The sequence below is a fragment of the Bufo gargarizans genome, chromosome 3, assembly GCF_014858855.1.
Source record: "Bufo gargarizans isolate SCDJY-AF-19 chromosome 3, ASM1485885v1, whole genome shotgun sequence".
Taxonomy (NCBI): domain Eukaryota; kingdom Metazoa; phylum Chordata; class Amphibia; order Anura; family Bufonidae; genus Bufo; species Bufo gargarizans.
Genome location: NC_058082.1, coordinates 277,172,516 through 277,187,616, shown reverse-complemented (window position 1 = coordinate 277,187,616; position 15,101 = coordinate 277,172,516). Strand labels below are relative to the sequence as shown.

General features: G+C 42.8%; 1 protein-coding gene across 1 annotated transcript in view; it reads left to right on the top strand.

Moving 5' to 3' along the window:
• The first annotated feature begins 393 nt into the window (after positions 1-393).
• C3H17orf97 (chromosome 3 C17orf97 homolog) overlaps positions 394-15,101 on the top strand; it is a 44,787-nt gene continuing 30,079 nt past the window's right edge. The window contains exon 1 of the mRNA XM_044285601.1: positions 394-568. Coding sequence (XP_044141536.1) covers positions 394-568 — 175 coding nt within the window. The remainder of the gene's footprint in view (positions 569-15,101) is intronic.

Here is a 15,101-nt window from a genome sequence, read left to right as displayed (position 1 = left end):
CCAAGGCTTGGGAGTGCTGCCTCATTTTTTGTTTTAGATCTTTTAGTGGACTACTGCCTATTGTCCTGGAGGGATTGCACCCATCACCTTATTGACAGTGCTGCTGTTTCTTTTTGTTTTGATAGATATGAGAGAGCTAATGGATAGATAGACTGATAGAGATCGGCAATAATTATCCCCTTCTTCTGGGAGCAATTCCGTCAATCTGACTTTTGGTAAGTTGTCAGACCGTATCTGGTACAGCAGGGCGGCCCCGCCTCCCAGAGCTTCTGACCATCACTGGGGGAAACAGTCCACTGTCAGGCCCCGCCCTGTTACCAGGGAGACGCGTCCTGCTGCCCCACGTGCTCGTGTACTGCTCCGTCCGCCGAGCGCAGAATCTGCCGGGACATCATGGAAGAAGCGCAGGGCGGCCGGCGCACCAGAGCCAAGCCGCGGACTAAACAGGGGAGGGAGACCGCCAGATTGCCCCCTGCTGATGGGAGCAAGAAGAAGGAGAGACTCCTCACCAAACCCAGCAAGAAGAGGGGCCACGTCTCCAGCACTCCATCCACCGCAGATGAGGCGGGTGAGGCGCCTCTGCAGATGTATATACACTTTATGTGTTACCAGGGATCATATGCAGGTTGTATTAAAGGGGTTGTCCTTCATGTACCTAGTGCAGGGTATACTCTGGTAATAATGAAGATACTTCTGCCCAAATCTCCTCCATCCCTGCCTTACAGTTCCTCCACACCTCTGCAGCATTTATGTAATGGCTTAGCTGCAGCCATGATGTGTTGCGAGCTGCGGTCAGTCACTGGCCTCAGCGCTATATAGCACAAGACCACTGAGGCCAGTTATCGGCTGCTGCGGTCATGTACGGTATATAGACACATCACCGCTGCAGTCAGAACAGTAAAGCCCCACTGGAGAGGACACAGCGGTGTCATGGGTATGAAGTAGGATTTTAATTGATAGATGACATGAAGATTGGGCTATGGAGTCTGATGTGACCAGGGGTGGACTGGCCATGGACCCTACAGGGAAATTTCCTGGTGGGCTGATGCCCAGGACCTGGGTCATCCTCACAGCCGGCCAGTGGAAGTTTTTGGGGATGTATTTTGTGATGGACTGTGGTATTTGGCTGTGTTGGGTTGGTTTAATGTGCCACAATATGGTATTGCTGACCCTGCCCTCCGTCAATTTGGACCCGACTACAAAACGGGTCTACTTCTAGTATTTTTTCCAGGGCCACTTTAAGTGTCCAGTGCGCCCCTGGATGTGACCTACTACATGTATTGTAAAAATGACATATCTGCTCATACGTCGCATGCAAACACAGCACCGTATATTGTATAAGTATGGCAGCTCCACCTATTCAGTTCTTTGGGGCTGAGTTGTGTCTAGGCCACGTGACACATGAACGTGTCTTTATTGGTCTAGGAAATACTGTGACAAGGCCAAGGTGCCACTGCGAGTACCAATGCCTTCTCAAATAGCTGATCGGCGGGGGTCCCGGGTGTCAGTCCCCCACTGATCAGATACAGATGACCTATCCTGAGGATAGGTAGCTCTTTAACCACCTCCGGACCGCCTAGGTGGCAAGTCACCATTTCTTGGTGCATACGGTTTTCATCCCCAATTTTGTACTTTCAAAGAGGGGGGGTCTTCTGGGGTTCCCGAAGAGGAACGGTTTTCTTCATCTCTTTCATCGGTATGGCAGAAGGTGCAAGCTAACTTGAAAAATATGAGTGGTAAATACAAATGCATGGCCGATAAGAAACGGTCGCCAGGTCCGGACCTAGGAGTGAATGACTATGTGTGGTTGTCTACTAGGAATATTAAGTTGAAGGTTCCCTCTTGGAAACTGGGTCCTAGGTTCATTGGTCCTTATAAAATTGTAGCCGTCATTAACCCTGTGGCTTTTCGCCTGGAGCTACCTCAGACTTTTAAGATCCATAACGTCTTCCATAAGTCGCTGCTCAAGAAGTATGTTCCACCTCTAGAACCATCACCGCTGCCACCTCCTCCTGTTGTTGTGGATGGTAATCTGTTGTTGAGGTGGCAGGCTGGCGCACAGTCACGCATATATGCGTCATCTCGCGAGACGCGAGATTTCCTGTGAACGCGCGCACACAGGCGCGCGCGCTCACAGGAACGGAAGGTAAGCGAGTGGATCTCCAGCATGCCAGCGGCGATCGTTCGCTGGCAGGCTGGAGATCCGAATTTTTTAACCCCTAACAGGTATATTAGACGCTGTTTTCATAACAGCGTCTAATATACCTCCTACCTGGTCCTCTGGTGGTCCCTTTTGTTAGGATCGACCACCAGAGGACTCAGGTAGGTCAGTACAGTCGCACCAAACACCACACTACACTACACCCCCCCCCCCCCTGTCACTTATTAACCCCTTATAAACCCCTGATCACCCATGATCACCCCATATAAACACCCTGATCACCCCCCTGTCATTGATCACCGCCCTGTCATTGATCACCCCCCTGTCAGGCTCCGTTCAGACGTCCGTATGATTTTTACGGATCCACGGATACATGGATCGGATCCGCAAAAAGCATACGGACGTCTGAATGGAGCCTTACAGGGGGGTGATCAATGACAGGCGGGTGATCACCCATATACACTCCCTGATCACCCCCTGTCATTGATCACCCCCCTGTCATTGATCACTCCCCTGTAAGGCTCCATTCAGACGTCCGCATGATTTTTACGGATCCATAGATCGGATCCGCAAAACACATGCGGACGTCTGAATGGAGCCTTACAGGGGGTGATCAATGACAGGCGGGTGATCACCCATATACACTCCCTGATCACCCCCCTGTCATTGATAACCCCCCTGTAAGGCTCCATTCAGACGTCCGCATGCGTTTTGTGGATCCGATCCATGGATCCGTAAAAAATCATGCGGATGTCTGAATGGAGCCTTACAGGGGGGGTGATCAGTGACAGGGGGGTGATCACCCTGATTACCCTGATCACCCGCTGTCATTGATAACCCCCCTGTAAGGCTCCATTCAGACGTCCGCATGCGTTCTGTGGATCCGATACATGTATCCATGGATCCGTAAAAAATCATGCGGATGTCTGAATGGAGCCTTACAGGGGGGGTGATCAGTGACAGGGGGGTGATCACCCTGATTACCCTGATCACCCCCTGTCATTGATAACCCCCCTGTAAGGCTCCATTCAGACGTCCGCATGCGTTCTGTGGATCCGATACATGTATCCATGGATCCGTAAAAAATCATGCGGATGTCTGAATGGAGCCTTACAGGGGGGGTGATCAGTGACAGGGGGGTGATCACCCTGATTACCCTGATCACCCCCTGTCATTGATAACCCCCCTGTAAGGCTCCATTCAGACGTCCGCATGCGTTTTGTGGATCCGATACATGTATCCATGGATCCGTAAAAAATCATGCAGATGTCTGAATGGAGCCTTACAGGGGGGGTGATCAGTGACAGGGGGGTGATCACCCTGATTACCCTGATCACCCCCTGTCATTGATAACCCCCCCTGTAAGGCTCCATTCAGACGTCCGCATGCGTTCTGTGGATCCGATCCATGGATCCATGGATCCGTAAAAAATCATACGGATGTCTGAATGGAGCCTTACAGGGGGGGTGATCAGTGACAGGGGGGTGATCACCCCCTGTCATTGATAACCCCCCTGTAAGGCTCCATCCAGACGTCCGCATGTGTTTTGTGGATCCGTAAAAAATCATGCGGATGTCTGAATGGAGCCTTACAGGGGGGGTGATCAATGACAGGGGGGTGATCAGGGAGTCTATATGGGTGATCACCCCCCTGTCATTGATCACCCCCCCCCCCCCCCCCGGTAAGGCTCCATTCAGACATTTTTTTTGGCACAAGTTAGCGGAAATTTTTTGTTTGTTTTTGTTTTTGTTTTTTCTTACTAAGTCTCATATTCCACTAACTTGTGTCAAAAAATAAAATCTCACATGGACGCACCATACCCATCACGGAATCCAAATGCGTAAACATTTTTAGACATTTATATTCCAGACTTCTTCTCACGCTTTAGGGCCCCTAAAAAGCCAGGGCAGTATAAATACCCCACATGTGACCCCATTTCGGAAAGAAGACACCCCAAGGTATTCCGTGAGGGGCATATTGAGTCCATGAAAGATTGAAATTTTTGTCCTAAGTTAGCGGAAAGTGAGACTTTGTGAGAAAAAAACAAAAAAAAATCAATATCCGCTAACTTATGCAAAAAAAAAAAAATTCTAGGAACTCGCCATGCCCCTCATTGAATACCTTGGGGTGTCTTCTTTCCAAAGTGGGGTCACATGTGGGGTATTTATACTGCCCTGGCTTTTTAGGGGCCCGAAAGTGTGAGAAGAAGTCTGGGATCCAAATGTCTAAAAATGCCCTCCTAGAAGGAATTTGGGCCCCTTTGCGCATCTAGGCTGCAAAAAAGTGTCACACATGTGGTATCGCCGTACTCAGGAGAAGTTGGGGAATGTGTTTTGGGGTGTCATTTTACATATACCCATGCTGGGTGAGAAAAATATCTTGGTCAAATGCCAACTTTGTATAAAAAAATGGGAAAAGTTGTCTTTTGCCAAGATATTTCTCTCACCCAGCATGGGTATATGTAAAATGACACCCCAAAACACATTGCCCAACTTCTCCTGAGTACGGCGATACCAGGTGTGTGACACTTTTTTGCAGCCAAGGTGGGCAAAGGGGCACATATTCCAAAGTGCACCTTTCGGATTTCGCAGGCCATTTTTTACACATTTTGATTGCAAGGTACTTCTTACATATTTGGGCCCCTAAATTGCCAGGGCAGTATAACTACGCCACAAGTGACCCCATTTTGGAAAGAAGACACCCCAAGGTATTCCGTGAGGGGCACGGCGAGTTCCTAGAATTTTTTATTTTTTGTCACAAGTTAGCGGAAAATGATGATTTTTCTTTTTTTTTCTTTTTTCCTTACAAAGTCTCATATTCCACTAACTTGCGACAAAAAATAAAAAATTCTAGGAACTCGCCATGCCCCTCACGGAATACCTTGGGGTGTCTTCTTTCCAAAATGGGGTCACTTGTGGCGTAGTTATACTGCCCTGGCAATTTAGGGGCCCAAATGTGTGAGAAGTACTTTGCAATCAAAATGTGTAAAAAATGCCCTGCAAAATCCGAAAGGTGCACTTTGGAATATGTGCCCCTTTGCCCACCTTGGCAGCAAAAAAGTGTGACACATCTGGTATCGCCGTACTCAGGAGAAGTTGGGGAATGTGTTTTGGGGTGTCATTTTACATATACCCATGCTGGGTGAGAGAAATATCTTGGCAAAAGACAACTTTTCCCATTTTTTTATACAAAGTTGGCATTTGACCAAGATATTTTTCTCACCCAGCATGGGTATATGTAAAATGACACCCCAAAACACATTCCCCAACTTCTCCTGAGTACGGCGATACCAGATGTGTGACACTTTTTTGCAGCCAAGGTGGGCAAAGGGGCCCACATTCCAAAGTGCACCTTTCGGATTTCACCGGTCATTTCTTACACATTTTGATTGCAAAGTTCTTCTCACACATTTGGGCCCCTAAATTGCCAGGGCAGTATAACTACCCCACAAGTGACCCCATTTTGGAAAGAAGACACCCCAAGGTATTCCGTGAGGGGCATGGCGAGTTCCTAGAATTTTTTATTTTTTGTCGCAAGTTAGTGGAATATGAGACTTTGTAAGAAAAAATAAAAAATAAAAATCATCATCATTTTCCGCTAATTTGTGACAAAAAATAAAAAGTTCTATGAACTCACTATGCCCATCAGCGAATACCTTAGGGTGTCTACTTTCCGAAATGGGGTCATTTGTGGGGGTTTTCTACTGTTTGGGCATTGTAGAACCTCAGGAATCATGACAGGTGCTCAGAAAGTCAGAGCTGTTTCAAAAAGCGGAAATTCACATTTTTGTACCATAGTTTGTAAATGCTATAACTTTTACCCAAACCATTTTTTTTTTGCCCAAACATTTTTTTTTTATCAAAGACATGTAGAACAATAAATTTGGCGAAAAATTTATATATGGATGTCGTTTTTTTTGCAAAATTTTACAGCTTAGAGTGAAAAATGTCATTTTTTTTGCAAAAAAATTGTTACATTTTGATTAATAACAAAAAAAGTAAAAATGTCAGCAGCAATAAAATACCACCAAATGAAAGCTCCATTAGTGAGAAGAAAAGGAGGTAAAATTCATTTGGGTGGTAAGTTGCATGACCGAGCGATAAACGGTGAAAGGAGTGTAGTGCCGAAGTGTAAAAAGTGCTCTGGTCATGAAGGGGGTTTCACCTAGCGGGGCTGAAGTGGTTAATGTGTGAGGTAAGTATAAATGGGAAACACGTTGAGGGTCAAAACTAATAACATCATATGCCTCACATTAGTAGTAACTCAATCATGTTCCTCATCACATAATGGGCAAGATTGGTTTATGTGAGGTACATGATGGGGTTATTTACTATTAATATCAGGTACATGATGGGGTTATTCAATATTAATGTGAGGTACATGATGGGGTTATTTACTATTAATATCAGGTACATGATGGGGTTATTTACTATTAATATCAGGCACATGATGGGGTTATTTACTATTAATATCAGGTACATGATGGGGTTATTTACTATTAATATCAGGCACATGATGGGGTTATTCACTATTAATATCAGGTACATGATGGGGTTATTCACTATTAATATCAGGTACATGATGGGGTTATTCACTATTAATGTGAGGTACATGATGGGGTTATTTACTATTAATATCAGGTACATGATGTGGTTATTCAATATTAATGTGAGGTACATGATGTGGTTATTTACTATTAATATCAGGTACATGATGGGGTTATTCACTATTAATGTGAGGTACATGATGAGGTTATTTACTATTAATATCAGGTACATGATGGGGTTATTTACTATTAATATCAGGCACATGATGGGGTTATTTACTATTAATGTGATTTACATGATGAGGTTATTCACTATTAATATCAGGTACATGATGGGGTTATTTACTATTAATATCAGGTACATGATGGGGTTATTCACTATTAATGTGAGGTACATGATGGGGTTATTTACTATTAATATCAGGTACATGATGGGGTTATTTACTATTAATATCAGGCACATGATGGGGTTATTTACTATTAATATCAGGTACATGATGGGGTTATTTACTATTAATATGAGGCACATGATGGGGTTATTTACTATTTATGTGAGGTACATGATGGGGTTATTTACTATTAATGTGAGGTACATGATGGGGTTATTTACTATTAATATGAGGCACATGATGGGGTTATTTACTATTAATGTGAGGTACATGATGGGGTTATTTACTATTAATATGAGGCACATGATGGGGTTATTTACTATTAATGTGAGGTACATGATGGGGTTATTTACTATTAATATGAGGCACATGATGGGGTTATTTACTATTTATGTGAGGTACATGATGGGGTTATTTACTATTAATGTGAGGTACATGATGGGGTTATTTACTATTAATATGAGGCACACAATGGGGTTATTTACTATTAATGTGAGGTACATGATGGGGTTATTTACTATAAATGTGAGGTACATGATGGGGTTATTTACTATTAATGTGAGGTACATGATGGGGTTATTTACTATTAATGTGAGGTACATGATGGGGTTATTTACTATTAATATGAGGCACATGGTGGGGTTATTTACTATTAATGTGAGGTACATGATGGGGTTATTTACTATTCATGTGAGGTACATGATGGGGTTATTTACTATTAATGTGAGGTACATGATGGGGTTATTTACTATTAATGTGAGGTACATGATGGGGTTATTTACTATTAATATGAGGCACATGATGGGGTTATTTACTATTTATGTGAGGCACATGATGGGGTTATTTACTATTAATGTGAGGTACATGATGGGGTTAGTTACTATTTATGTGAGGTACATGATGGGGTTATTTACTATTTATGTGAGGTTCATGATGGGGTTATTTACTATTAATGTGAGGTACATGATGGGGTTATTTACTATTAATGTGAGGTACATGATGGGGTTATTTACTATTAATATGAGGCACATGATGGGGTTATTTACTATTAATGTGAGGTACATGATGGGGTTATTTACTATTAATATGAGGCACATGATGGGGTTATTTACTATTAATGTGAGGTACATGATGGGGTTATTTACTATTAATATGAGGCACATGATGGGGTTATTTACTATTTATGTGAGGTACATGATGGGGTTATTTACTATTAATGTGAGGTACATGATGGGGTTATTTACTATTAATATGAGGCACACAATGGGGTTATTTACTATTAATGTGAGGTACATGATGGGGTTATTTACTATAAATGTGAGGTACATGATGGGGTTATTTACTATTAATGTGAGGTACATGATGGGGTTATTTACTATTAATGTGAGGCACATGGTGGGGTTATTTACTATTAATGTGAGGTACATGATGGGGTTATTTACTATTAATGTGAGGTACATGATGGGGTTATTTACTATTAATGTGAGGTACATGATGGGGTTATTTACTATTAATGTGAGGTACATGATGGGGTTATTTACTATTAATATGAGGCACATGATGGGGTTATTTACTATTTATGTGAGGCACATGATGGGGTTATTTACTATTAATGTGAGGTACATGATGGGGTTAGTTACTATTTATGTGAGGTACATGATGGGGTTATTTACTATTTATGTGAGGTTCATGATGGGGTTATTTACTATTAATGTGAGGTACATGATGGGGTTATTTACTATTAATATGAGGCACACGATGGGGTTATTTACTATTAATATGAGGCACACAATGGGGTTATTTACTATTAATGTGAGGTACATGATGGGGTTATTTACTATTAATATGAGGCACACGATGGGGTTATTTACTATTAATATGAGGCACACAATGGGGTTATTTACTATTAATGTGAGGTACATGATGGGGTTATTTACTATTAATGTGAGGTACATGATGGGGTTATTTACTATTAATGTGAGGTACATGATGGGGTTATTTACTATTAATATGAGGCACATGATGGGGTTATTTACTATTTATGTGAGGTACATGATGGGGTTATTTACTATTAATGTGAGGTACATGATGGGGTTATTTACTATTAATATGAGGCACACGATGGGGTTATTTACTATTAATGTGAGGTACATGATGGGGTTATTTACTATTAATGTGAGGTACATGATGGGGTTATTTACTATTAATGTGAGGTACATGATGGGGTTATTTACTATTAATGTGAGGTACATGATGGGGTTATTTACTATTAATATGAGGCACATGATGGGGTTATTTACTATTAATGTGAGGTACATGATGGGGTTATTTACTATTAATGTGAGGTACATGATGGGGTTATTTACTATTAATGTGAGGTACATGATGGGGTTAGTTACTATTTATGTGAGGTACATGATGGGGTTATTTACTATTTATGTGAGGTTCATGATGGGGTTATTTACTATTAATGTGAGGTACATGATGGGGTTATTTACTATTAATATGAGGCACACGATGGGGTTATTTACTATTAATATGAGGCACACAATGGGGTTATTTACTATTAATGTGAGGTACATGATGGGGTTATTTACTATTAATATGAGGCACACGATGGGGTTATTTACTATTAATATGAGGCACACAATGGGGTTATTTACTATTAATGTGAGGTACATGATGGGGTTATTTACTATTAATGTGAGGTACATGATGGGGTTATTTACTATTAATATGAGGCACACAATGGGGTTATTTACTATTAATGTGAGGTACATGATGGGGTTATTTACTATTAATGTGAGGTACATGATGGGGTTATTTACTATTAATGTGAGGTACATGATGGGGTTATTTACTATTAATATGAGGCACATGATGGGGTTATTTACTATTTATGTGAGGTACATGATGGGGTTATTTACTATTAATGTGAGGTACATGATGGGGTTATTTACTATTAATATGAGGCACACGATGGGGTTATTTACTATTAATGTGAGGTACATGATGGGGTTATTTACTATTAATGTGAGGTACATGATGGGGTTATTTACTATTAATGTGAGGTACATGATGGGGTTATTTACTATTAATGTGAGGTACATGATGGGGTTATTTACTATTAATATGAGGCACATGATGGGGTTATTTACTATTAATGTGAGGTACATGATGGGGTTATTTACTATTAATGTGAGGTACATGATGGGGTTATTTACTATTAATGTGAGGTACATGATGGGGTTATTTACTATTAATGTGAGGTACATGATGGGGTTATTTACTATTAATATGAGGCACATGATGGGGTTATTTACTATTTATGTGAGGCACATGATGGGGTTATTTACTATTAATGTGAGGTACATGATGGGGTTAGTTACTATTTATGTGAGGCACATGATGGGGTTATTTACTATTAATATGAGGCACATGGCGGCCTGAATTGGTAAAACCATGTGCTCCACATTAATAGTCTCCCCATTATGGACCTCCTCACGAAATGGACAACACGGGTTTAATTTGAGGCACATGATAGGGTTCTTTACTATTAATGTGAGGCACATGGAGGTGCAAATTGCTAATACCATGTGCCTCACATTAAGGCTCCATACAGACATCCGTATGAATGGTCTGGACCTGTTCCGCAATTATGCGGAACAGGTGCGGACCCATTCATTTTCAATGGGGCCGGAAAAGATGTGGACAAGACACAGTGTGCTGTCCGCATCCGCAGTTCCATTCTGCTGCCCCGAACTTCCGTTCCGCGGCGCCGCAAAAAAATAGAACATGCCCTATTCTTGTCCGCAATAGTGGACAAGAATAGGCATTTTATATTATAGCGTCGGCCAGGTGCACATGGCCGGTCTCAGTGTTTTGGGGATCCGTGTGAATGGACCCTAAACAGGACCCGTCACAATTCCTGACATGTCAGTTTTAGTAACTACTTGCATTCCCCATATAATAACAATTCTGGAGCATCTATTCTTATGACTCTATGCTGTGCCTTACCTTTATTATTTCTACAGCAACATGGGGTTAATGTGCGGATATATTGTTTTTCTATTAATTATATCACATTGGTATTGAGTATCGCAATACATTTCTTGGTGTTGAAATAGAAGTCAAAATTCTGGTATGGTGACCACTCTGCACCTAACCAAACAGCAACTTTTCTGTACATTGACAACTGAAACTTTCAGAATAAGAAGGGTTGTTATCCTTGAAGCAATTTAAAGGGAACCTTGTCCGTAGTCTCATGCCGGAACCATTGACAGAAGGAAATACTAACGGACTCCATGGTTACAAACAGCTATTCACAGATATGGAGAGACCTCTCATTCAAGCCGAGCCAGGCCACCTGCCAACATGACCATTCTCTGCATTCCCATCTCATTAGTAAACTGTCTGTAACCCATGTACATATCAAACATTGGCTATCTGCCACATGGCCCCCATCTGTCAACCATATTAAGGTCAAGGGGTGTGGAGGGAATTTACCACACCCTGCCTTCCAGAATTCTGGCTTTGAAAAATCACAGAATAGGGCTTTTGTGACTTTTTGGGCTTATTTGCATTTTTACACCACTCATTTCAGTTTAGAAAAGTGGGTGTGCAGTGACCCAGAGAGGAGGCGAAGATAGGAGGAGTGGTGGTGGCTATGATGGGGGTGGTAGTACTCACACTTCACAGTGGTAGTCCTCACCCTGGCTGTGACTCTAGATTGCACCCTTTCTTCCCTCGGGCACTCCAAGGCTCCTGCTTGGTGTTAGATGGGGTGTCTTTGATGTGAGGTTTAGAGGTGCAAGGCAGGGCTCCCTCGTGATGGAGGCCATCCAATAGTGGTGCCAGGTAATAATCAGGCCAGTGTAGGGGTAACACATCCAGTGTTCTTTCCTCAAGTAGTTTAGGCACGGGTAGCATTCAGTTCCGATTCTCCAGAGTAAGATGGCTGACTTTGAGTCTCTCCACTTCAGATGCAAATCACAGATCAGATCATTCACAATACGTATTACAGTTCCTACAGCTGGATGCAGATCCTTAATGGGATAGCTAATCCACAATATAAGCATGGTGGCTGCCTGAGGCGGTGTACCCTCAGAGGATGGTGGTAGTTGTTGGGATGCAAGGATGAGGGTTTCTTACAACAGATCTCTCTTCTGCACAGACAGGGATCCATTGGCCATAGACCCTACAGGAAAACTGCCCAGTGGGATGATGCCCAGGGGGCCACCTGAGCCTCAGGGGCTGGGTTCATCTGGTACCTTTGCACACACCTACTTCTTTTGTCCTTGTCTACTTGTGTCTTGGGTTGCCTCACCTTCTGTTAATTTGGACTCGCCTACAACACAGGGCCACTATTATTTCTTTTTTTTCCAGGGCCACTTTAAGTTTTCAGTTCACCCCTGTGCACAGGCACCTGCAGATGTGTCCTCTCTCTTAGGGCTTGTTCACACGACCGTGCCGTGTTTTGCGATCCGCAAATTGCGGATCCGCGAAACACGGATGCCGTCCCTGTGCCTTCCGCATTTTGAGAAACGGAACAGGAGGCCCATTAAAGAAATGCCTATTCTTGTCCGCAAAACAGACAAAAATAGGACATGCCTCATAATTTTTGCGGGGCCGCAGAACATTGAATGCGGCTCGGATGCGGACCAAAACCACGTTCGTGTGAACAAGCCCTTAGACTGCTTCAGTCAACTACTAAACTCCTGACCCAGAGGAGAAGGGCCTCCTCCCACTGAGCAGGGCAAAATAACTAAACCAGGTTCCCATTTCCGCTATTGGATAAAAAACATCACACAGAAAAAGTGCATTAACATTAACAATGGACATTAACCCGTCAGTAGCAAAATAACAATTTGCAGCAACCCTCTGGGGTACTGCAGGTCGGAAGTGGGTGTGGATAGCTAATGTAATTTATTTCACACCAGATTTATCACTGCATAAAAAGTTGCAGTCTCAATCCAGAAGGGGAATGGCATAACAAATTGAGTTACATTTCTAGGTGAAAGTGTTAGATTTAGATGCGCCAAATTTATCAAACAATGTACAACACTTGATACATTTGTGGCGAGGTATGCCAGTTCAGACTAAAGCACGACTTTAACTTCAGATGTCAAGGGAGATAAGGATTGGGCTGCTGGATTTCAATATTCCCAGTGCTTTTTTTCTTGGGGTGATAAGCTGCTGCCAGAGGCCAGCAGCAGTGGCTTACTCCATCCTCCCTGTTCAGTGCACATGGCCTTTTCCTAGGCCAATATCGTCATGTTCATTGGTCATATGGCCTAAGCGCAGCTCAGTCCCATTAAGGCCTCATTCACACTCGCGTGTGTGCCCTGTTGCCGTATTGCGGACCGCATTTGCGGATCCGCAATACACGGTGCAGTTCCATGGGCATTCCGCATCACGGATGCGGACCCATTCACTTGAATGGGTCTGCAAATCCGGAGATGCGGAATGGTGAGGAACGTAACCACGGAACCCTACGGAAGCACTAGAACATGTCCTATCTTTTTGCGGAACGGCCGGATCATGGACCCATTCAAGTGATCTGCTGCGGCTGCCACACAGACTTTCCTCGTGCATTGCGGCCCGCGATACGGCAACGGGGCACACATGCCAGTGTGAAAGAGGCCTAAGTGAAATGGACTTGGGATGCAATAGCACTATGCAATGTGCTTGGTAACCTGTGAGGAGGCCACAGCTTCATCAAACATTAGATGGCCGTGGATGCCGGGAAAACCCTTTAACTGTTTAATGTCTTTAACCCCTTAACGACCTGTGCCGTACATGTACCACGCTGGCCGGGTCTTTATAGATGGCGCTCGCTGCTGAGCGCTGCGGGCACCATAGCCGCTGGTGGCCGCCTGCTTCTTATAGCAGACACCCACGGCTCATGTCGGCAACCGGCAGTAATGCCGATCATGGACATTTAACCCCTCAGATGCCGTGGTCAATCCTGACCACGACATCTGAGCGCACTGAAAACTGAAAGCTCGCGCTTTCGGTTATGCTCCGGCTTCCCCGTGCGGCGATCGGAGGAGCCGGAGCGTGTGTGCAGCAGCCCCTGTCTTTGTGAATGACAGGAGGCTGCTGCATAGTATTTCCTATGGAGCCCTTGCCTGTAATAGGGCTTCATAGGAAAGTAGTAAAATCATCATAGATTCCAATGCTAGTGCATTGTAGTCTATGATAATAGCAATCGAATGATTGCATGTTATAGTTCCCTATGGGAAATATAAAAAAGTGTAAAAAAAATGAAAAAGTTTTTAAAAATGAAAAAAAAAAAATTATAATAAAAGGACTAAAACAATTAATAAAATAGACATCATGGGTGTCGCAATGTGCGAATACACCCATAGTATAAAAATATGAAAATATATTTCCCATCCGGAAAACAGCAAAACAGAAAAAAGCGTCCAAATGGCCGATTCGCTGTGTTTGGTTGCTTCATTTTCTACAAATAAATTAAATAAAAAGTGATCAAAAAGTCATATACACCCCAGAATGATATCAATGAAAAGTTCAGATCACCCCGCAAAAAATGAGCCCCCATACAGCTCCGTACACATAATTACAAAAAAGTTATATGGCGACAAAAATAAATAAATATTTTTTTCCCACTTTTTAATTTTTTATCACTATCAAAACGCAAGAAAAACTATACATATAAGGTATTGCCGGATTCGTACTGACCTGTAGAATGAAAGTAACCGGTCAGTTTTACATCGAACGTCGTAAATAAAAAACCTGTAAAACTGCAATTTCACCCCATTTGAAATGTTTTGCACACTTCCCACCACATCATATGCAATATAAAATGGTGGTGTTGAAAAGTACAACTTGTCCCGCAGAAATCAAGCCCTCATATGGCTTTGTGAACAGACAAATAAAAAAGTTATGGCTCTGGGAAGGCAGGAAGCGCAAAACGAAAACACAAAAAAAATAAAAACTCTAGGTTAATTAAGGGTTAATTCCTTTAAAGCTGGTAATAAAC